We start from the raw sequence: 24921 nt of genomic DNA, 5'->3' as shown, positions 1-24921 counted from the left end.
CACAAAGAAATATTAACACAGCCTTGTATTAATAACATTGTACATAAACAAACATTAATAATATTGTGGGTACAATTTTATATAAAATGAATCTTTTTCTAAATATTCAGACTTAAATTTATTTCGACACCTAAAAATCATGCTAGCTGTGTTTTGAAAGCGAACGCTGTCTGGATAACTAATCACTCAACTCATCACAGCACATGAAACGCTCGGAGACTTCCAGAGTTCTCCGTCCAAATCCGTGATGGGAACAAAAAAAAAACTCAGCAGCACCTGCTAGGAGGCTCTGAAAAGCTGGAGAATGTCGTGATTTGTTCGTAACCCGATACGCTTTGGCTCCACTGCGTAGGATTTGCGTATGATTGGATGATTGCTTGTCATGTTTGCTTTCATGATGATAAATTAATTCAGGAAGTGAAATATCAGATTGTTCTCTCAGCACGAATGTGGTCTTTTTACGGTTCGTTCCAACAAGGTGTCAAGGTACAGACTCTGTGAAGTGGACGGATACACACACACACACACACACACACACACGTTTGCAAGCCAGTGTCAACTTTATCAGTTAAATTCCACCCTGATGAGGTGTGTGTGTGTGTGTGTGTGTGTGTGTGTTGTAGGGTGAGTGCGGGAACTTTGTGCGTCTGATCGAGCCGTGGAACAGGACTCACCTGTACGTGTGTGGGACTGGAGCCTACAACCCCGTGTGCACCTACATCAACCGCGGACACAGAGCCATGGTAACCACACACTCCGTCCATCCCATAATACTATCAAAACACTCTGCTGATCATTCTCTCTGTCACTCCTCTCTCGCCCAATCCTTTCCATGTCACTTTCTCTCTCTCTCTCTCTCTCTCTCTCTCTCTCCTTTTCTCTCCATCTAATATCCTCTTTGTTTTTTTCTTTCTTTTCTCTGTCTTTCTCTCCTCTCTCTTCCGTCTCTTTTCATCCACATGCTTTCAATTCTCTCATTCTTTCCCATTTTCTCTCTCCTTCTTCTTTCTCTCCCTCTCTCATTCTTTCCCTTTATCCTTCCATTCTTCCTCATTCCCTCTTTCTCCATTTTTATCTCTACCTCTCTGTCTCTCTCTTGCTCTCTATTTTCAGTCTTTCACTCCTTTTCTCTCATTCCAGGCCTCTTTTGCGTCATCCTTCTCCACTCTTTCCCCTTCTTTCTCTCACCTTCTCTGTTTCTTCCTATCCATCTCTATCTTGCGCTTTTCCTTCATTCCTTAATCTGTTTCTTTCTCTGTCTTTCTCTGCCTTAATCCCTCTTTGTTATTTCTCTCCTTCCCTTTATGAATCTTTCCTCCTTTTTCTCCAGCTTTCTCCTTCCCATGTCCTTCACCTCTCCCTTTCTCTGCCACTTATTCTCTCTTCCTTTTCTCCTCTCTCTGATTCTTTCTCTCACCTTCTCCTCTCTACCTCCATTTCTCACTTTCTTTCTCTCTCACTCTGCCCTTATTCCTTTCTCTTTGTCTTTTTCTCTTTTCCCTTCTTCATTTTCTTTGTTTTTCTCTTCCTTAATCCCTCTTTCATTTTCTTCTCTTTTCCATCATTCTCTTTCTCATCCTCTCTCTCCCTCTCTTTCCATACCACTTACACTCTCTCTCTTCCTCCTTTCTTTCTCTTTCTCTCTTGTTCTCTCCCTCCAGGTGATGGTGGGCTCTCACACACAGCTGCTGTCTCCACTGTGTTTAGTCTGCCTGTTTAATTGGGGTTCTGAGTTTTTTCTTTTTTTTTTGCTCCCTCATTTTTTAACGCTCTGTCGCTCAGACGCTCGCTCCCTAATCAGCGACTTGGGGCTTTTAAATACCGAATAATGAGAGACGCAGGGTCACTTCTCTCACACGTGCATGAAGGCTGGTACATATTGCTGTTTTGTAGACTTATTCATGCATGCCACACACACACACACACGCGCACACACGTGCACACACAGACACACACACACACACCTGCACAAACATGGTCCAGCTACAGTCCCGATTCCCCCTCCACCCGTCTCCATTCTTAAATAGCATTCATTCACTAGTTGTAGTGGGAACTTTTAGTGCAGACACGACTTTGAACAGGTTTAACTGGGTGTGTGTGTTTGTGTGGGTGTGTGTGTGGGTGTGTGTGTGGGTGTGTGTGTGGGTGTGTGTGTGTGTGTACGTGTATGTGTGTGCGTGCATGTGTAGGTGTCCCTGTGAAAGGAGCAAAAATCTGCTTCAATTAAAGCTCTACATTTTCAGACAGGAAGAGTTTCTGTCAAGCTGTCGAATGCAGACAACACACATACACACCCCCCATAGCTAAATGTCTTCAGATATTCATTCCTCTCTACTGAGAATAAATCTGTTTCAAAATAAGTCTGTTTCAAATCATTAATACATAAACAAATAAATAAGTATTTGCTCCCTTACCTTTTTAATTACACTAAGATCGACTAATTCAAGTAATTTATAGATTTCACACATAATATTTATGCAATCCCAAATTTTACCATTTTTATTTGCAAATACAAAAGACTATTGGATTTTATGCAGATTCATGGCATATAATCCCAATTAGATTTGTTTCGGCTCCATTTTGTAACATTACGAAACGTGGATATGCTCAAGGGGAGGGGGTGAATACTTATCCAAACTACTACATATCCAGTTGTAGTGTATGGAGTAAATTTGAGTCAGAAAATGCCTACTAGCAGCCAATTTGTTTGACAAGAGGTGAAGAATGGCTGTCGTATGACCTCACAGAATTCCTAAAAATTGTATTGTTTCTGACAGCTGATAAAATAAAAACAGCGTTCGTTTTATTCCGTTAGACCGAGAACGCTGGAGCTGAACGTGTGTGCCCATAGCAGACATACTGACTCACACTGTTGGCTCCGGAAACACATCAGCCCAGATGTGTGGACTTACAGTGTGTGTCATGCTGAAACCGTCCACACCGCAGGAAGTTAACGATAACACTGCTGCTGTTTTCACCATCTGGTCAAACACATGACACCAGACAGACCCTGATCCACCACAACACACACACACACACACACACAAGTCCAGACATCATGCAACCCTGCACACACATTCATCCTCTCACTTTCATGCCTGAAACCTGAGGCTCAAGTGCAGAATGAATCCTTTTATTTGCTATCAGTGGGCGTGGCCAGGTGGCATAGGGTTAGGGGTGGGCAGGGATTTCCCATGAATGAGGTCCTTTTTACAGATGAGTGGGTGGGATCTTTTTCCACAGGTGGGTGGGTGGAGTCTTTTCCATGAATATGGTCCTTTTTACTGGTGGGTATACGGGGTCTTCTTCTGCAGATGGGTAGGGTGCTTTTCCACAGGTTGTTGGGTGTGGTCTTTTTACTACAGGTGGTTGGGTGGGGTCTTTTCAATGAAGAGTCAATGAACAGTCCATGAACATAATCCTTACTACGGGTGGATGTGGGTGGAGGTTCATGCTTTTGATTGTTTTCCCTCTCATTCTGGCTCCTTTTGATTTCCTTTTGATTTATTTCTTTGGCCCCTCCTTCTAAAGAATTGTTGTGAGTTTGTTAACCTAGCATTATTGGATAACATAAGAGAATGTAGCACCAGTTCGTAAAACATAACATACTAGAAGAAAGCATAAGCATAATTTACCACAAGATGTAGTTCATCATCTGCATATGTGTGAATGTGTTTTAGATGCCTCTGCACCTGCAGGTGCCCCAGTCCAGAGGGAGGTCAAGTCGGGCGGCCGAGCTCGAGACTGTGACTGATGAGACGGGACTACAGGTATGCAGAGGGTGGATTGTATACTAACCCAACCCCCTGGAGTTTGCCCTGTTAGGGGCTTCCTTACTTGACAAATATCTATGCTTTGCCATGTTTGTCCATCCTGCTTGTTTCACACAGTCCCTTTCATTGTCTGGAATCTCGCTATTTTTGCATATACATGTGCATCTTGTTTACAGGTTGTCATGGCCTTCTGTGCTAATGCTACAACAAGTCTAGCATGTCTTGCACCTTTCTGTATCTTTTCTATGATGGTTATCATAATCAACCCCCTGCATGGGAGAACTGTTACTTGACATTACCTCCAGGGATATATTTGTTTTCCTGTCCAAATCTGATGTATATCCTTGGTAAATGGTGGTTACAGGACCTGAATGAGATTGTTAGATCATATCCAGTCAAGACCAGTAATCTGATTAGTGTGTATCAGCTAAACCAGTTCTCAGGTCTTTCTGGGCAGCTCTGCCAACATGGGGGTAGAACTGGCAAGGTTGTCCGAGGCCAGGGCCGGGTGTGTGCCCAAGGGATCCAATGACGTGGGATAAGTTTATTTGATCAAAATATGTTTGTGAAAAAGTTTGTTTTTTTCCCACGCCGAGGTATTATGCACAGCAAGCCTGTCTCTGAGGTCCCATTATGACCCACTCTTCTCAAGCCAGAGGAATGTCTAAATGAAATCTCACACACATACACAGAGACACTCGTTTTTTTGTTGATCCAGAGCAAACAAGAGGCGTCTTAACTTTGTTGTGTTGTAGTAAAGATTGTGGGGAGTGGTTATTGCTCAACAGAGCTAAGTACTGCTTAAATGCTTGAGCCTTGCTACAATTTCCATCTTGGTGTGAAACATGTAACCTTTACCTGGTCTCCATCTGATCACATGACAGGCATGGCTAGCAACCTGTGCCTGTGGATTAAACCAAACCGGTTTCAGTGTAACCCCTTTTGTGTCAATGGGTACTTGATCCTAAAAACACAAGTAAGATTGTCTCATGCAACCAAAGGCTTAGCATCTGGAACGGTTTGGCTTTTTGCTCTGCTTCCCACGCGGTTCAGTCATGACAGCTTTGTAGGGGTATACAATTTCTGACATTCTTGTCAGACAACTGATGATCTTTGTAATTCTTAGGATAGACCAGTGAGTCCACCTGTCAATCAATGCATTGAAAACGGATTGTTAAGACGGAAGCTTGCAGAACACAACTAATACTATGATGGTCAAATGTATCACTGCTATTAAATCAGAGATTTTGAGAATGTTATCCTTAGAAAAAAAGGTGTAAAGAAAGCTGTTAGTTGTTATGAGCCAGTGTTCAACGCCCCTGTGCATTAGTCAAGAACCCAACAGCTTGGCATTGTTGAGAAGCCCAAGAACTTTCAAATCAAATGATAAAGAATCCAGAGCTTTTGCTGAGCCACCAGGGATTACTAATAGTCAGTAAAGTAATTGTAAAAACCTTCATATGCATCCATACATTCTTGAGTAACCAATGGTAACTTCAAGAGTAAAATTTGGCAAAATGGGTCTGTTCACCTTAAATGACCTTCTAAATCCGAGAGTGAGTTTACTGTGTTACCCAGGTTTGTATCAGACCAGAGAGAAATGCCCTGAATAAAAGAATCAGATTCCTTATTCTAGATCTGCGGCTCATCAGAGCCTGACATGTCCTGTGGGGAGCTGGCAGGGTTCTGAGTTGCTTCTACAAAACAGGAGCTTTAATCCTAGCTGAAGGATAACCTGTACATTGCATCTGAACAGTTTGGCAGGCTTCAGTGTTGAGTGATTGTTTTTAGTGATGTCTCCTGTGACTGGCAAGAATTTTAGAGAAGGAGGACAGAGAGAGAAAAGGAAGGGTATTCTGGTTGAGGTTCATGTTGGTACAAGCTTATAGCAAACCATGGACCACATGTCCAAAAAGCTGTCAGACAGATCACTCTGTAAGATGCCTAAAGCACACAGCATCCTCCCCGTGTTTTACTGTGATTGGTTATGTAGCTGCTGCTGTTGACAGGGACACCTATGGATGGTTGCTGTTGAGATGTTGAGCAATTACTGTTTACAGAATAACACTTTACTTCACAAGCTTAATTTGACATCAACTTTATGTAAGTTTACCTAAGGGTTCCCAAAGTTCTGGGGCCTTCTTTGACTTGCACTGTAACAGGGCTTCCTAAGGTCCAACAATTAAACTTTTGGATCAGGTTTGTTGGGACCAAGGAAACATGGAAATAGTGGGTTCCCTATTATTGTGAGTTGAGAAACTCTGTATTACCCCATAACCCAGACCCAATTCCTGTCAAGCTGAAGAACCACTATTTTATCCTACAATTCCCGGACCCAGATCCTGGCAAGCCGAGGAACCACTATTTTACCTCATCATTCCCAGACCCAAATCATGGCAAGCTGAGTGGCCACTGTTTTACCCCATCACTCTCAGACCCATATCTTGTCAAGCTGAAGAAACAAACTTTTTTGCCTAAAACGCCTGATTCTAACATTCTCCCATCTTTTTTCCTATGTGACCTTAAAGGTGAAAAATCTGCATGAACTGTTGCTTTTGCCTAATTTTTCAATCTTGACACGACAGCTGGATTCAGGTCAATTGAGATTCTTAATTTTTGATTTTGCGGCAGGAGTACATCTTCCGCTTGGAGCCAGGCAATGAGGATTCTGGGAAAGGAAAGTGCCCATATGACCCAAAACTGAACAGTGTCTCTGCTTTGATCAGTGAGTATCGTCAGAGGTTTATCACTTCTAACATTTTAAGTGTGTTAAGTGCATTCTTGAGTCCTTGTCCCTCTGATTTTCTGCTAACAAGATGATAAAAAACAACTATCCCTCTCCTCTCCCAATGGAGCTCATTTCTAAAGTTCCTTTGGATCAATCTTGCTTTGTGTTTTATGTTTTATTGCTGATATGTGGTGAGGGAATGCTGGATGGTGATTTTCCCAGTGCAATGTCCGTGGCTGTTTTTCTCATGAGACCTGGTGTTCTTTTGCCAGCATGAAGCTGGAGATGGAGAAAAAATGAAGGCTCATTTGTTTCCATTTGCTGCACATTTTATCGTAATGATCCATTTTGTGGTGTCTCAGTGACTCATAATTGGAAATTTAGATGTTAAAAGGGCAGAGTATTAAAAACAGACCAGCCATTGAAGCAGATTAAATCCTTATAAGCCCAGTAACGGTGTGCTTGAGACTTCTTGAGGACATGAGATGAGTCATGGCCATGATCACTGTAAGGCAGGACAATCAATTTCTCTTTTTTGTTAATAAATGAAGATCAAAAAGTCAAAAATCAAAAATCAGCTAATTCTTCAACCACAGCAGAGATCGAGTCCATGCAGTGGCTCTCTACACCTGGACTCTGGCATTCCTGGGTTTTATTTTTGTTCAGGTCATGAAGTGTTAAACCTGGAAGTCTGAGCTTCATTTAAACAACTGCAGGGTCAGGCAGACAGTGAATGTGAGGCACATAAGCAACATGTGTTACTTAGATTTCATTTTACTGGACAGGTGAGACAGTTAAAGTGAGGGAGACTCATGCTAAGTGAGGTGTAAATATCATGTCGAGAGATTACACATTAGCACTTTCTTGTTGGAACGATAAACTTCACACTGTGAATGAGAGCAAGAAGGATGAAACCCCTTTTAGACTAAAAGCTAAAATGATCACATCTCTTTTGAACATCTCTTTAACACAAGATTCCTTCTTTACTAATTTTGGATTAGTCGCTAGTCGTCAGTGACGCTACACTAGAATAGCTACTAGAAAATTAATGCACCCAGGCAATCCAGGATACCCCCAGAAAGTTATCTGATACCAGCACTTAATATGTTATGGGTTGTGGTAGGGTTGTTTGTCTCTCTGATGCTTATGGTTTGCGACTTCAATATCCATTCATATTTAACAGCTTTACTACAATATGGGAACAATAGGGTCCTTGCCAAAGAGATGACACTACTGTCAAATGTGTTTGCACACTTCCTTAAAAATAGCCTCTGAATTAACCCTATTTCACCCTGTCTACCCAGACACAAGTGTGCATGTGTCAGGGGGTAGCTCATGTCTGGCATTCCAGTGAGATAACATAAATCATTAGAGCTGTAGTAGGCAGTTTCTTGGCCATGTCTTTAAAAAAAACTGGCAGCTACAGGCTAAGACACTTGCTCTTCTCAAATATCATGTGCAGAACTCATACACCTGCATATACTAAAGCTTGCATACGTAAGCGCACACATGCACATGCGTCCATGTGCAGGTATGCATGCAGGTTGATAAAACAGAAAATCTCATGATGATACAGAGTTATTCTCCTTGGCTAGGTGCTCAAAAGTTGATGAAGGTTTGTCGTTCTGCATTGCTAGCCAGAAGGAGGAGGGGTTAAAGGTCAGAAAAGGGAAGAAGACACCTCCGGCTCCCTGCCAGAGGGTGTGGTTGGCATCGTATCACAGAGACAGCGTGTGCGTGACTAACCCTATAAATTTTTCACCCTTCTCTCTTTCTCTTTCTCTTTCTCAGATGGAGAGCTGTATGCAGGCGTGTACATCGACTTCATGGGAACAGACTCAGCTATTTTCCGAACAATGGGGAAAAACACAGCCATGCGCACGGACCAGTATAACTCCAGATGGCTGAATGGTACAAACATTATGCCAGTCCGGCACTAACAGTGCAGGTGGTTTTATATTCATGCCTTAGCATGAATGAAGGTTCCATTCAACGCCCTATACGAGTTCTTTGGTTTGTCTTTGGGGATTCCCCTTAAGAAAACACTCCAAATAGAATTCTTTTAGAAAGCTAGAACAGTTAACCAACAAAGAAACTATTGTGAACCCCTTTTTTTGAGAGTCCATAGTAGTGCATTAATAATTTTCACTCTCTCTTGGCCAGACCCCTCTTTTGTGCACGTGCACCTCATCCCAGACAGTGCAGAGAAAAACGACGACAAGCTCTACTTCTTCTTTCGCGAGAAGTCTTTGGAGATGGGCCAGAGTCCTAAATCAGAGTCACGCATCGGACGCATCTGCCTGGTGAGTCAGCCCCCCCTTGTAAATGCTAGTCTGCTTCCTACACCCTAAAGAACAAAAACCCATATAGAGGGAGTACATATGCTCTTTGTTAAAGTACAGACAGGTGACAGATTAAAGGAAAAAACAACCTCAGGGTGGTAGTGAGGTTTTACGCCACTGTGACCCACCAAAACAGCTTCAGTGTTCCTTGTCATAGATCCCAAAAGTCTCTGGAATTGTACTGGAAAGATGGAGCAAGGTTTTTCCAAAGGATGTTCCCATAGGTTTTTTTTTCACTCCAAAATCCCCATAGGTGTTTAAATGGCATGTGATCTGGTGATGAAAGCTGTAGCATATGATTTACATCGTTTTCATCCCCATCACTAAGCCCTCACTCACTTTGAATGGGGGTGGAGTCATTCTGGAAGATACCACACCCATCAGGTGATCAGTCAAACCCCGAACCAGAACAGAGCCACCAGACCGCCTCAGGTTTTTCCTTTAATTTATCACCTGTGTATACATTACAGGTCAGGCTAAAAAGCTAATTATCAATACTGGACCCTAATTATCTACAGTTATCAGCCCTTTATTATCTGAGTCAGGTCTGTTAAAACTATGCAGCAATACATCCAAATATACAAGACTGCATTTTTGGAAAGTCTGGCTGGTGGGTGGTGTCTGGGTAGAAATGATCCATTGCCCTAAAGCTTTAAAGCTGATTTATTCTTTCTGAAATGAGTGTAATTGAACAACAGAGGAAGGGGTGTGGTCTGTGGGATGAAAAACTGGCTACAGAGTTAAGGAAAAGTTTATGTTAAACTACGTTACAGTTGCCATTAGTTTGCCATTAACATAACATTATTGGATTATTGTAGTGGTAGTAATCAAGCAACAAAAAAAAATGTAAGTGAATTACTAATGTTTTGCCTTGAATCCTGTTGTGTAACACCTTCTTGCTAAAGATGGATGTAGAGAAAGATATTAGCCAGGCTTGACTTAGGGATTATCATTACGACATTGGCAAAGGATTCAGCTAAATTAAAAATCTATAGAAATAGGGCTCTGAGGTGGCATTTTAGAGGCATTATAAACATTATGTAAAGCAAAACTGCCCGATAAAATAACAAAAACCAAAATGTTTTTAGAGACGGTGCATCTTTCACACATTAGTGAATTATTAGTAACTGAAACTCTACTCAGTCTTCAGTTTTTGCTGTTTTCTTGCCATCAGAGTGCCAAAATCCTCAGATATCTATCCCCCCTTTTGGACAATGGTACTGTCTGTCTATCCTAACCCTAACCTCATGGCCTTTTGAACTTTCAGAATAGTCATCCTAACCCTGCCCAAATGTCTTGAAGTGCAGAGACATTAATAAGGGCATGTCAACATGCAAATAGAGGAGCTTTAATTTAGTGCTGCTCCAGCAGGTAATCCCAAACGTGAAGCTGCACCAGGCCATGTTAATGAAACTGCAGCAAGCTGGGTAATTGAGCAGAAAAGTAAAAACAAGTGCAGTGAGCACTTGGAGCCGCGAGGCACCACCAAGGCCTCTTTTATTCACAGTCAGAGACTATTGTTTATCTATAGGATCAGAGCTCGTGTGTGCATATGTGTGCGTGTTAATGCATTAGTGAATATGCATGCATGACATTGGATTTGCAAGCGTTCTGAATTTTGTTTATGAGCGAAGGTCAGTCAATGACCCCCTCTCCCAAATGCATATATACGCACGCACACACACACACACACGCACACACACACACACACACACACACACACACACACAGTCTTTCACTCTCCGCTTTATTATCACTCCCCAGAGACTCTCTCCATCTCACATCTGCTTCCCTTTGCTTCTATTCTGCCCTCGGTCGTGTTCCTATTCACAAAGCACTTTAGTCGAAGTTCACCAAGCAGTGTAAAGTTCAAAACAAAAATGTTACATATTACATATTAGTAATCATTGATATGTATATGTATATTTTTGTAAGGAGTTATTTATTTAAAATTCATGGAAGGAGTCTCTAGTGTCAGTGCTTTGTAACAGTTAGTGAGTTTTCTGCCACAGAGTGCCTTTAGGTCTGAGGGATTTATGCTTTGTGGTTTCATTGTAACATGACAAGCTGCATTGTTTTTGTTGTGTTCAAAAGAGAGAAAAATAAGAGACTGATGAGGAAAACTGTTCATTGATGCTATAGCATAAGTCATAGCCGTAACTATGAACGAATAAAAAGTATAAAGGCTTTAACAATATTGATGGCCCTGCATTAACATGATGTATAAACCTTTACATGCTTTTACATAACTCTTGGATGTGATTTTGCACTCTATGTGAAATACACTTATGTCCAGCTGTTAGCGTGATATACACATGCAGAGAATGCTGATTAGCCGAGATCATATATTTATGGTATGTGACCCAGAAGTCACACTCGCAGTCCATCAGAGTTTAAGACAACATGCTTAGGGAGGGGAATTAGTGAAGGGGTTACAGGATACTCTGGTAATTGACTTTCTTTCTTTCTTTCTTCTTTTCAACATCTTCCTACTTCTTTATTACTCACTCTGTCTTGCTTTCTTTCTACTTTTCAGTAACATTTGTTCTTTTTGTTCCTTATCTTGCTACATTATCTTATACCTCTCTCATGTTTTCTTGCTTTCTCTAACTTTATATAGTACTTTTTCTCTATTTTCATCTCTCTCTCTCTTTCTCTCTCTCTCTTTCTCTCTCTCTCTCTCTCTCTCTCTCTGGGATTTGGCTGGCTCTGGAAGCAGATGGGAGGTTTTTGCAGTAAACGTGGACAGTGTGTTTATGGCCCCGTCGTACCAGAGCTCCCTTTCCCCTTCTTCCCTTTCAGGACACAAGGCAGTGTTTGTGGTTCGCATGTAGCCTGTGATGTATACAACACACCAACCTGTGTTTACATTCAGAGGAGATTGCTATTGAATGCCTAAATTGATCTTGTGTGGGTGTGTGTATATGCGTGTGTTCTCAGAACGATGATGGTGGTCACTGCTGCCTGGTGAACAAGTGGAGCACGTTCCTCAAAGCTCGCCTCATCTGCTCTGTCCCAGGGGCTGATGGGATTGAAACACACTTCGACGAGCTCAGTAAGTCTCATTTATGGTCTCCTTTCTTCTTCCAAATCTCTCTTTCTTTTGCTGTTTATTTCTTTAATACTTTTTCTCTTTATTATGACAATGAGTCTGTATAAGCAAAGATATCGTGAAGAAAGCAAAACTTTATTCAAAGGTAGTAACAAAGGTAGTAGTATAACAGACTTAAGAGAGGCACATCCAATAAGTGCAATGAAGTAGCGGCTAAGAGCATTGAGGAAGGAAATTGGGTAAGGGCATGGAGGAAGCTGATCACATAAAGGCATGGTGGAAGCAGATCAGGTAAGGGCTTGGAGGAAGGAGATCGGGTAAGGGCATGGAGGAAGGAGATTGGGTAAGGGCATGGAGGAAGGAGATTGGGTAAGGGCTTGGACGAAGGAGATCGGGTAAGGGCAAGGAGGAAGGAAATTGGGTAAGGGCATGGAGGAAGCTGATCACGTAAAGGCATGGTGGAAGCAGATCAGGTAAGGGCTTGGAGGAAGGAGATTGGGTAAGGGCTTGGAGGAAGGAGATCGGGTAAGGGCTTGGAGGAAGGAGATTGGGTAAGGGCATGGAAGAAGGAGATTGGGTTAAGGCACAGAGGAAGCAGGCTGAGTAAGGGCAGATAATGACACATGGGGCGGCGGCGGGGGGGGGGGGGGGGGGGGGGGGGGGGGGTCGGGGGGGGTATTGGGCAAAGTTCAGATAATGACGTGGGGGGAGGATTGAAGTTAAATTAATGACATGTGGTACACAGATCAGGTAACAGCATGTGAGGTGCACTATCCTAGGGATCCAGATATGCAACTATCCTAGGGATCCAGATCAGGTGAGGACAGGGGGATACAGATCTGGAAATTCCAATGCATCCCAAATCTGTTTCCTTCTCTCTCTCTCTCTCTCTCTCTCTCTCTCTCACTCCCTCTCTCTCTCTCTCTCACACTCCCTCTCTCTCTCTATATATATATTAGATAGATAGATAGATAGATATGTGTATGTATATATAATGTACATATGTGATCTGTGTATGTTATTCTCTCTTTTTCTTTCCTTATACAGTCTAATAAAGAGTAGTGCACTTTCTTGGTACTGCTTTGGCCTTTAGAGGTGATTAGCTTTTCCACTCAGAGCTTATAAACCAGTCTCACTAGTTGTTAGCAGGAGCCCTGGCATGCAGGGGATTTAGGTGTGTGTTGTACGGTGCTGTTTTAATAAGGCCATAAAGCTGTAGTGCAGTATGACATCTACTAATGAATAGCCTCATGCTGGCCATCCAGACAAAAGACTGTGTGTGTGTGTGTGTGTGTGTGTGTTAGATGCTTGTTAGATGCTTGTTAGTGCTGTGTGACAGCTCAGGTGACTCCAGCTCCAGATCTAAAGATCTCTCTCACACATACACTGAAGAAGAGAACAAACCATTCATTAGTGAATACATTCAGGGTATGGTGGAGAAGAAAAGAAAGAAAAGGAAGAAAACTACCTAGAGAGAGAGGAAAGAGGTCGACACCTTGGGAGGAGCCAGCACTGGGAATTATGGGTTATTTTATATCAGGTTGTTTAGAAATTTTAGCTTATACTGCATTTATGGTTAGCAGTAAGGGCTCTAATATGCCAATGATCAGTGAAATGAATATATTTAAGGTAAAAGATACAGATTTAACCATTAATCTTCACGCAAAAAAACAAAGAGCCCAGAGCCGAGACAACGCTCTCTGGCACCCAGCGAGTTGTTTTCCTTTTCTTTGAGTATCAGTGTAAAGAGGAGTGTGTGCTCTATGTGATGGAACGTGGCCTGCAGCTGCTCTCCCCCGTTTGTGTGTATGTGTGTGTGTGTGTGTGTGTGTGTGTGTGTGTCTGTGTGTGTGTGTGTGTGTGCGTGCGTGCCCCACCGGGTAAGGACGTTAAGAGATTAGGGGAGTTTTCACAGGTGGAGAGCGTTAAAGCCCTGGCAGGTTCATCCCCAATGAGCGAGCACTCGCTGAGGTAAACCCGGCCCTGTCTCATTTCACAACACGCGGATCGCGCCGGCTTAAGGGCGTCAACGTCATAAAGCGTGAGAGAGTAGAAGAAATATTAGCACATGGACAGGCCAAGAAATGTTCCACTAATGTGGAGAGATGATCTGAGTGATGAGAGTGAAGCCATGTGAGTGTGTGAACACTGATAACACAGAGAGAGAGAGACAGAGAGAGGATGAATAAGCAGAAGAAAGTAATGTGTACCACATGTGGGATCTGGTTTTTTGACCTTCGTTGATGGGTTAAAAGAGCGTTTCTGAAGGTTCTGTATTTTCTGAGATATTTTCTTGATATATGACCGACTGTCCGACATACGAAATATATATTTAAAGTAGACAATGACTCAATATAACTAACCTCCCCCTTGACTGTGACTGACAGATACAGAGGCCACGCCTCCTTCACTGTGACTGACAGATACAGAAGCCACGCCTTCTTCACTGTGACTGACAGATACAGAAGCCACGCCTCCTTCACTGTGACTGACAGATACAGAGGCCACGCCTCCTTCACTGTGACTGACAGATACAGAAGCCACGCCTCCTTCACTTTGACTGACTTATTCACACTTTATTGAGAGACCGTTTCCGTATTTTTATTCGTCACTTGTGAGCCATTAATGAACGCTATATAACCTCAGTGAGTGTGTGTGCTGGATGGAAGTGTTTTAATGATCGTGTTTACACGCCACCATTCCCTCTGACACGCCTTGAGTGTGTGTGTGTTGTCACTGGACTCACTGGGAATATTAATGTGAATATGTGTTTAGTGTGTTTTATGATTTCATTCGTGACGCAGTCACAGTTTTCACACCTCACTTTAGAAATGAACACTTCCCAAATACTCATCTCTCTCTCTGTTTCTCTCACTCTCTTTCTTCCACGCCATCTCTGTCTCTCTCACTTTCTTTTCTTTCCCATCCTATTTCACTTGTTCTTTCTCTCCCACTTTTCTTTACCACACGTTTTCTCTGTATCTCGCTCTATTTCTTCCATGCCCTCTCTCAGTTTCTTCTTTTCTTTCTCCCTCTCTTCCATTCTGTCTCTTTCCTTTTCATCTTACTCTCTATCTCTCACTCTCTCTTGATTTGCCAAGACGTGCGATGGCATGTTACCTTTACTGGTGGCTCCTCTTTATATAAATGTGTATTATGAACATGTACACACACACGCACACACACACACACACACACATTCCTTTCTCATTAGGGAGTTTACCCCTCTATATGAGTGATTTAAGACCTGCAAATATTAGTGTGTGTGTGTGCTTGCTGAGGAATGTCTGTGTGCGTGTGTGTTTTTCTAGCTCTTACACTAACACACCGTTTGTGTGTCTATGTGTGTTTTAGGAGACGTGTACATACAACCAACACAGGACATCAAGAACCCGGTCATCTACGGGGTCTTCTCCGTCTCTGGGTGAGCGCGTGTGTGTGTGTGTGTGTGTGTGTGTGTCCTCACAGAAGTCTTTTTCCCTCTACAGATGGCTCGTTTCATATATAAACACTCTATGTGTCCCACATGCCATCATTTACACCACAGTGTTGCATGTGATACACACTACAAAGCCTGAAACAGGAAGTGGCTGTCTTCATTTCCTCTGTAGAGACACACTGTTTTATCTCACTGAGCCGTTTGATGGAAAGCCATCACTCAGATGCCATGTTGCCTGTTTAGACCCTGTGTGGGAGAGAAACTCAATATCTTTTACCCAATCATTTTCCTGACTGTACTTCTGTGTGTCCCCACAGCTCGGTGTTTAAAGGCTCAGCGGTTTGCGTTTACTCCATGGCCGATGTTCGGATGGTGTTTAACGGACCATTCTCACACAAGGAGGGTCCAAACTACCAGTGGGTGGCGTACACGGGAAAAATCCCCTACCCACGGCCAGGAACGGTGAGCCTCACCCTATTCTCACTCAGCTTTCATTGTAGAAAGTCGCAAAAACGAGAGAAAAAAGAGAAAGCAAATCCAAACCATCAAGGCTGCACTGTCAGTTTTGACCACTCTAATTTTGATGGTGTGTTCCTGGGCCAGCGTGAAAATGCAAGTGTTTATTACATCACCGGTTATACATTAGATAACACAGACTAAGAATACCTCAGTATGTCAAAAACACAATAATCCAAAACATGAAATTGTACATTATTACCATTTATGTTTCTTTTTCAACTTGTCAGTACTAAGACCTCTTTAACTAAAAGTAAAAACTAAAATTTAGTAACCTCAAGTACACAATAACTGTCTTGCACACCAACCAAGCAGAACTTAAATATACGTAATTGAACTTACAGTACCTAATACTTTCATTTTTCTTAATAACACCTGCCACTTTCAACTCAGAAGTACAGAAGGTGTTCCCCAGGTGTCAGTACTATGAAGTTTTATCTGAAAGAAAAACTCTTATAAATGTGTTAGTAAAAAACTAAGCTATTAAACTAATATTTAAAAAGAAAATATTAAAAATGGAGTACACAATATTTATAACATTTGTGTCTTGTACACCAACAAAAAAAACTTCAGAATGTGGAATTGCACCTTGTAGTACTATATGTTACAGTTCCTTTTTTTTTTTGTAACTTTCAAATCAAAAGTACACATAGTACACATAGTGCTCCCCAGGTGTCAGTACTAGGACCATTTTTCAGTTAAAAGAAAGTACTTAATATTAGTGCCCTGGAGTACACAGACGTTCTAACATTTTGTGCCTTTTACACCAACCAAAAAAAGACATGGACATGGCAGATTATTTTTTTTTACTTTTGCATGTCACTTAGAACACTTGTAAATTGAAAGTATAGCAGGTGTACATCAGGTGTTAGTACTCAGCCCTTTTCATGTGAGCCACATGCTAGTATACAGTAGTGCCTTTGTGGGTATATTTTTGTCAAAGAAACTCACATGGAAACAGAGATTGATCCTTACTGTACTTTTGATTGTTCTTCTTCTTCTTCTTCTTCTTCTTACTTCTTGACTGTACACTTTGTGTACAGATGTCAGATGCCTATGTCACATTCCTGCTAAAAGAGTGACAGTGAACTTGCTTGCCAGCTCTTTGCTAATTCCTCCATCTTTCCTCAGTGTCCTGGAGGAACCTTCACCCCCAGCATGAAGTCTACCAAGGATTACCCTGATGAGGTCATCAACTTTATGCGTAACCACCCTACCATGTACAACTCGGTGTACCCCGTCCACAAGCGCCCTCTGGTGGTCAGGACCAATGTGGACTATGAGTTCACCACCATCGCCGTTGACCAGGTGACGGCAGCCGACGGAAACTACGAGGTCCTCTTCCTGGGAACAGGTGAGTCTGCAGTATTTCACTGTAGCGCTTTTCAGATCCCAATGAGGAACCTAGCTGGGCCCTCACTTGTTTTTCCAGCTCTTGGGTCTAGCGTTGTCTTGCAGTAGCCCCATGTTCCGCTATTCCATCCCTCCATCCTGTTCTTTCCGCTAAATGCTCGTACCAAAGAATGCAACCTTCTAATCACATCGTAGCTTGTTTCAAGGGAGCGACCACCTTACCTTCGCCACAGGCTGAAAGATGAGTAATGCATGAAGCGCTGTTAAAACAGGCACCAACAAAAGGTGCGATTTAAGCAGGAGAGGAGTGCAAATGCTTGAATGTGATGGGGATAAAAGCACGAGAAAAGAGAGACAGAAAGAGAGAAAGACCCATTTGAAAGCCTTAATCAAGAGGGGATCAGGATAATCTGACCTCAGAGCCACCACAGTTTCGGTTTGCAGTTTTACAAGGCACTCAGCTACAAAGAGACAAAAGAAACATGGCTAAAAGGGAAGATAATATCGACTAAAAAGGGATCTTAGAGGGAGCTTACCTTAAGGGTCATGACTCCCCTGCTGAATTAGTGTTTTGGATTACAGTGGAGTGGGACAGCGTGGAACTTAATAGCTTCCAGTTAACAATAAAGCCCCTTGCGCTTTTAGAAGAGGGCTCCATAATCTCCATTTTGTTACATTTCAGTCAGTTGTAGTGTTGTAGTGTCGGCCTCTGTTGCTGCACTGCCAAGCTCTGTGCTGGGTGCTTGGACCCCTGATGATAAAGTATACAAAAATATGATTGCTGATCTGAGAACAGTTATGACCCAGCCATAGTGAAGAATTCAGTAATGGAACCTGATGCCAGATCAGTACTAGTGACATTTAAAGGAGCATGTGCTAATGAGTGTGTGTTGCATGTAGTTTAGTGTGTGGGTAATGGTTTTTCTCACTTTTTCTGTATTTTCTATTTATTTATTTATTTTATTTAATATATTCTTCTATCTTCTATCTTCTGCTGTTTACATATTTCATATTTATATATAGCATGTTCATCTTGCACCATGGTCTCTTGCACTTTAGTATTGTTTTATTGTTATTGTGTTGCATTTTTGTATTCTTCATTTCATCTCCCCCTTGACTTTATATCTTTATTTCTGTGTTTGCACCTGACATCAAGACAAATTCCTAGTACTGTAGAGTGTCCTTTACTGTACCTGGCAATAAATTGTTTCTGATTCTGATTATGGTTCTGATATTGTGTTACAGACAGAGGGACGGTGCAAAAGGTGATTGTTTTGCCAAGAGACGACCTGCAGACGGAAGAGCTCATCCTCGAGGAGGTGGAGGTGTTCAAGGTGAACTTTTTCTTCCTGTCGAAAGCTTTTTTTCCTTCTTTACTTATTATTTATTTTTCTTTTATCATTTTGTGTTTTTCTGCCTTTCTTGGTTTTTCTCTCTCTTTCTTACTCATTTTTCTGTAGTACCATGCTTGTTCATTCTTTTTTCTATCTATTGGTCAGTCTGTCTGTTTATTTATTTTTCTTTCTTTCTTTCTTTTGCTGTCCCTCACTAATGTTTAAATCCCTCATTTATCTAAATATAAATCTCTCTCTTTCTGTCTCTCTCTCTCTCTCTCTCTCTCTCTCTCAGGTCCCGACTCCTGTTACGACCATGAAGATTTCATCTAAAAGGGTAAGGCTAAGACCCGCTCTCTCCTGTACAGCTCTTAAACCCTCGTGTTCCTGGGTTTCAGAGTTAAAGTGTAGGGCAGAGAACAGACAGAAACACATGCGGAACAGATTTATCTCAACTTCGGGCTTCAGGCTTATGCTCGATCTATCTTCTGTGCGTGGCCATAACTCAGAACCCCCTCTGGTGTGTAAGAGTAACGATACAGAGCCGCAGCACTGACGCTGCGCATTCATAAAACCATGACGAGTTCAGTGTGTACTCTGCTTGCTCTTTTATTGTTGTTTAAAAAAAAAAAAAAAAAGTTCCCAGGTTGAAGTTTGGCCAAATTAGAACACGCAAGGCCATGATGAGATTTTCAACAGTAAAAATACTGTAAGCTTTGAGTTAGTAGAATGTAATCATTAGTTGACTCCTTGTTTTTGTCGTTGTTGTTTACAGCAACAGCTGTACGTGGCGTCAGTGGTGGGCGTGACCCAGCTCGCGCTGCACAGGTGTGACATGTATGGCGAGGTGTGCGCCGACTGCTGCCTGGCCCGAGACCCCTACTGCGCCTGGGACGGCAAATCCTGCTCCCGCTACTCAGCCTCGCACAAGAGGTGAGTGACGACACACTCCATAACACACACCGTACAACAATCACTATCAACACCTGACTGAGAATTAAAAACTCAAATCATGGCCTGCCGGTTTATTAAAGCACGTAGGTGACTGTGCAGGACATGGAAAAAGTAAATGGACTCTATTTCTATTTTTTTTTCTAAAAATTGCTTTTTTCTTACGCTGATGTGCGTGTTTGAGAACAAGGCAGACTAACTGCACAATGTCACAAAGGTGAATTAAAGGTAATTTCCTAAACAGCATTCAGTTAGACACTGAATATCAGGACAGAAAATGTTTCCTTTGTACTTAGACCTTCAAAATACAATCATTTTCTACCTCATTCTTTACACATTCCTTTACATACCGACATGTTGGAAAACAAAACATGCTAACCTGGAAAAAAACATGCTAACTCCTGACTCATGCTAACCGCTTTTGCCTGCACTCAGGACTTCAGATATTACTGACGTTTTTATTCGACTGGAGACCAAATGAAATATAAATTTTGTTCACATACTGGCTGCCTTTCAGGCGCAGTCGGAGACAGGACGTTAAGTACGGGAACCCGATACGGCAATGCCGTGGCTACAACTCCAACGGTGAGTCCCCACGACGTCACACTCAACATACACAACACTGTTTAGTGCTCAGACACATCAATACACATCAGAGCTGTTCACACTAACCTTCTATTTATACTTAACTTTTTTACACACATCATGAGTCCTTATAGCTAATGTAGTTTTGTGTGTGTGTGTGTGTGTGTGTGTGTGTGTGTGCATGTATAGTCAATAAGAACCCTCCACATTCGGTGCAGTACGGTGTAGAGAGCAGCAGCACGTTTCTGGAGTGTCAGGCCAGATCTCCACACGCTGCCATCAAATGGCACTTCCACAAAGACAACAGTGACCGGAAGAGAGAGGTACACACACACACACACACACACACACACACACACACACACACACACACACACACACATTGTCACAGCATGGAAAACAGTGCAAAATGATTAAGCTTTTTCTCTCTCTCTCCCTCTCTCTCTCTCTCACTCTCTGTCTGTCTACCTCTCTCTGTCTCTCTCCCTGTCTGTCTCTCTCTTTCTCACTATCTCAGGTTCGTTCAGATGGACGTGTACTGAAGACGGATCAGGGTTTGCTGCTGCGATCTCTCCAGGCATCTGACTCAGGTGTGTACGTCTGCTCGGCCACCGAGAAGAACTTCAAGCACACGCTGATGAAGCTGCAGCTGGTGGTGTTGTCAAGCCAGGCGGTGAACAGCGTGCTACTGGAGAGCGGCTCTCGGCCTCAGACGAGTGCTTGGACGCCCAGCGCCGGCCAGTACCGAGAGCTTCTCAGCATCCTGAGCCAACCTGAGATGGGCCTCATCAACCAGTACTGCCACGACTACTGGCAGCTCGGGGACGCGCTCAGAGACAGCGGCAGCGTCAAACCCAGCGAACTCAACGAGCAGAAGAAACCGCGCAACCGCCGGCATCATGGTGAAGAGCACGAGGACGAGGAGGAGACATGAGGACCTCCGTCACACTTTCAGAGACTTGATCTTGACCGTGATGGGGGGAAAAAACACAACGTTTCCGAACTTTTGCCAGAACGAACAGATGTCCCAGATGTTATAACGCGTAAAGAATATCATACACAGTATTTATTGTAGGTTGTAAATAGTATAATTCTGTGGATTTCTTTGTACTTAAATAGAAAAAAAAGGAAAAGAAAAGAATGCTCTTTGTGTATAGAGCAGATATTATTGTTATACCATTTTTATTGTCATTAACGAGGAACAAAAATCTATCGGGCATTGACGGGCGTTTTCATCTCGACTTGAGTGTTTGGACTTCGTAAAAAAAAAAAAACAAAGAGGTGGGACTGTGCTGTCTGCAGGAACACGAGCAGAGACTTTATTTCCGACAGACAGAGGGGGAAGACGTCGTTCCCAAGCCTGGTGTGTTCTGGCTCATCAGCACATCATTCATTCAGTCTTCCTTTCTGAGCACATCTCATATATATATATATATATATATATATATATATATATATATATATATATGTTCTACATGATTGCACAAAAGTTCAGGTGGCATATGAACTGAAAGAAAAGAAGAGAAAAGGAGCAGGGTGTGATGAGAGACGATCACACAGCACAGTCGTCGTTTCTTGGACTCCAGCCTGGACTTTGAGATTATGGATGAAAATGTGCATTAGGTTTGTTCTGCTCCTGATGAAATATACCTATTAGTAAAGATGTTTGAAACCACTGCAGACTGACTCTGGGCAGCTTCAACCCTCACTTTTACCACTTTTGTAAAGAAGAAAAGCACAAAGTGACTCGTTACGTCACATGACAGTGAAGCACACGTCATTACAGACCTGTACCGGTCTGGGATTATATACAGGAAACTTGCAAAAACAAAAAAATAGCTACTTACCACACATTGCTCCGTACTGAATTTTCCAGACTGAAATTCACACACATTATAATTCCTGCATTAGAATAATTGTTACATGCCCATTTGTTACTGTTATTATGGTAGGCTTTATACTCCAGGATTTATGGTAATATCTTGGTGCAAAAATCAGTCACCTCAATTCAGAACTCAGAAGAGATCAATGCTAAATAGGCAGAGTGCACTATTATCCTTTTTTTTTTTTTTATAATACACAATTTGCGCTATTATCAAAATTAGTATTAAAGGTGCAGGGTGTAATTTTTAAAGTGTTCCTAAACCTATAATAATCATACCTTTTTAAGGGTACCTGGAAGAACTGCGATGTGCGATACTGCAGAAAATCTTCCCAGTTTCTTCATTTCAGGCTTCTGTGCCAACTTTTTCCAGCCCGTAAATGAGTCCCACCAAAGCCAAAACTGTGCTCTTTTACCTAAACGGCAACTCATGGGGCAAATATGTTGTCAGAGGAAGGGGCGGAGTCTGTTGTGTGGAGGGTAATCAAAGACTGTACCAAAGCTTAGGAAATAAGCTGAATTTCTGCAACACTAACAGGATAAAAACTAAATACTAAAATGGCAGGACAAACACAGAAAATAAAATATGATTTATGCAACAAGGCAGCAGAACTGACAGTGATGTTTTGTCCGGAAAATACGGTACTCATCAGGAAGTTAGCTTTCACTGTGTGCATGACTAATGTGTTTGTAATACTGTAATTCTAAACACGAAAATCACTGTTATTTTTTTTTTTCCTTTATACATTTTCGGCAAACCAGGAGACAGAAGAAATTACCTGAGAGCAATGATACACAATGATACACTGTTTTTTTTGTCCATCCTCCGACATACAGTACTATGTGTGGGATTGTTACTGTGCTGAGGAAATACCACACGTTCCACATCTGTATCTTTCCTTCATCTTACAACAGGAGGAAAACGGTTGTACAATTTATTGGTCTTGTCGTCTTTCATCATCACTTTTTAAGCCTAAATGCACAGGTGATGTTATTGCAATGATTTGTGTAAATGACCCCGCCCCCTCTCCTTGTTGGTGTTGCTAACTAATAAATTAAAGCTCTATATTTTATAGTAATCCAATGTTTACTTTATTTTTCACTGAAACCTCAAGTACATACAGCTATGAGAAGATGAATAATTAACAGAATCTTAACTGCACACCCCATAACCACAACCCATCGTTTTTGCTGTGCTGTAGAAGACTGTAGCGCCACTGAAAGGTTAATAATTTGTTTAGTGAAACTGTGTATTTTTAAAACAGACTGGTTAAAATGATCACTTTTCATAGTTTTCTAGTTAATCAAACTTGAAGGCCTCAAATTTGCACCTCTTTAAAAAAGTACCCTGTTTTTGAGAGTTGTGATACCTGCAGATAAAGTAATTTTCTCATTTGTATCATTATGTATAGCAGCATGGCACAAGATTACCAGTATAACTACAATCCTGCCGTACTGGTATACTGTCACTCCTTAACCTGGACCCAGGAAGGTTTTACTACTTGGAAAGCCTCTGTTTAAATGCTGTTTAAGGCTAATTTGAGCCCAGAAAATTTGAGATCAGATTTTTAACCCAGAAACTTTATCCCAGGAACTTTATGCTAACTTCTGCCCAGAAAAATAAGCTTTGCTACTTCAGCCCAAGAATGAGTTCAAGTTGTGAACTGAGTCCAGAAACTTTCGCAGAGGAATTTTGAGACTAGGAACTTTAGCCAAAATATCAGACCCTAAACTTCGGAACTTTATCCCGAGAACTTCAAGTCAAGTCAGTTCTAGTGTTTTTTTAAGGTAATGCCATAAGAACCCAGGAACTTTGAGTCGAGGGACCTGGAACTTTGAATCCAGGAACTTTAACCCAAAAATCAAACTCGAAGCACTGGAGCTTTTTCCTCAGGAGCTTCAGACCATAAGAGCTCAGAAACTTCACAGAATCTTAGCTCAGAAATTTAGCCATAGAATGTTGAGTCCAGGAACTTGAGCCCAAAGCCCAGGAACCTTAAGTCTAGGAATTTTATCCCTGGAACATTGAATCCAGGGAGTAAAAGCCCACAAACTTCAGACCAAAAAGGCTCAGGAGCATTAGAGCAGCAACTTTAGGCTGGAAATTACACCCAGTAATTTAAGACTAGGAACTAAAGGCCAGGCATTCTGAGCTCAGAAACGTTGAGCCCACATACCTAAGCCCTGAAATTGAAGTTCAAGAACATAACGTAGGGTATGGAACTTTCAGCCCAGGAACTCCAGCATTTCAATACAGAAACCCAAAACATTACAAGTGGAGCTATTTAAAGCGCAATGTTTTCCCTGCTGACTGTTACTATAGCAACCGCAAAGCTACCAGGAACCCTGAAGCCAAGTTCAAGCCTACTGTCAGGTTTTTCAGAATTTATTTTGAGTAGATGTTAAAAGTCTCCATTCAAGTCTGTCTGCTAGAGAACCGACTAAAGCACTGCAGTGATCCGAAAAGCTCATTTTCAAAGACGTAGTGACGTATCAGAGGAAACCCACGTCAGGTCTTCCCAGTACAAAACACGTTTGTGCCTTTTACACGAGCCTCCATTCTTTCATTATCTGATCTGATCTGATCTAATCTGACTCATGGGTCTCATTCTGGAGCCACATTCTGGCCTAACCATTTTACCCAGAATACCACTCTGTCGATGAAGGAATGCTGAACCGGTAGCCCACTCAATACGCTTATCTCTGTGAGCCATCGATTTCTCCAACGGGCCGTCATTCTCCAGTCACGCCTTCAGTCTTTATGTGAAAGAGACGCCCATTGTGAAGTTCTTTTCTTGTGTTGTGGTATTGTTTGCATGTTTCTGCATTCAGACAGTTCGGCTCTCCTGCTGGTGAAAAACTCCATGACATCAACACAGGAAAGGTGAGTGAGAGCCCTCATGTGTCATGCCTTTTAAGTGTTACTCATATTACTGTAAACGCTGTTTGTTTGTCTTTATCGTTGT

The 24921-nt window shown here is 42.1% G+C and overlaps 1 protein-coding gene across 1 annotated transcript in view; it reads left to right on the top strand.

The window, feature by feature from the left end:
- Nucleotides 1–23034, top strand: part of sema3fb (sema domain, immunoglobulin domain (Ig), short basic domain, secreted, (semaphorin) 3Fb) — a 64410-nt gene extending 41376 nt beyond the window's left edge. Inside the window, exons 5-19 of the mRNA XM_034314196.2 lie at nucleotides 624–743; nucleotides 3681–3770; nucleotides 6405–6498; nucleotides 8293–8412; nucleotides 8665–8804; nucleotides 11784–11898; nucleotides 15250–15319; nucleotides 15652–15796; nucleotides 16982–17204; nucleotides 18449–18537; nucleotides 18833–18874; nucleotides 19313–19470; nucleotides 20006–20073; nucleotides 20263–20396; nucleotides 20591–23034. Of these exons, the coding sequence (XP_034170087.1) occupies nucleotides 624–743; nucleotides 3681–3770; nucleotides 6405–6498; nucleotides 8293–8412; nucleotides 8665–8804; nucleotides 11784–11898; nucleotides 15250–15319; nucleotides 15652–15796; nucleotides 16982–17204; nucleotides 18449–18537; nucleotides 18833–18874; nucleotides 19313–19470; nucleotides 20006–20073; nucleotides 20263–20396; nucleotides 20591–21007 (2025 nt within the window). The 3' untranslated portion in view covers nucleotides 21008–23034. The remainder of the gene's footprint in view (nucleotides 1–623; nucleotides 744–3680; nucleotides 3771–6404; nucleotides 6499–8292; nucleotides 8413–8664; nucleotides 8805–11783; nucleotides 11899–15249; nucleotides 15320–15651; nucleotides 15797–16981; nucleotides 17205–18448; nucleotides 18538–18832; nucleotides 18875–19312; nucleotides 19471–20005; nucleotides 20074–20262; nucleotides 20397–20590) is intronic.
- Nucleotides 23035–24921: the final 1887 nt, after the last annotated feature.

Source organism: Pangasianodon hypophthalmus, chromosome 20 (assembly GCF_027358585.1).
Source record: "Pangasianodon hypophthalmus isolate fPanHyp1 chromosome 20, fPanHyp1.pri, whole genome shotgun sequence".
In the NCBI taxonomy this organism is placed as follows: Eukaryota; Metazoa; Chordata; class Actinopteri; order Siluriformes; family Pangasiidae; genus Pangasianodon; species Pangasianodon hypophthalmus.
Note: the sequence above shows the minus strand (reverse complement) of the source record. Positions and strands in the feature narration are given on the sequence as shown.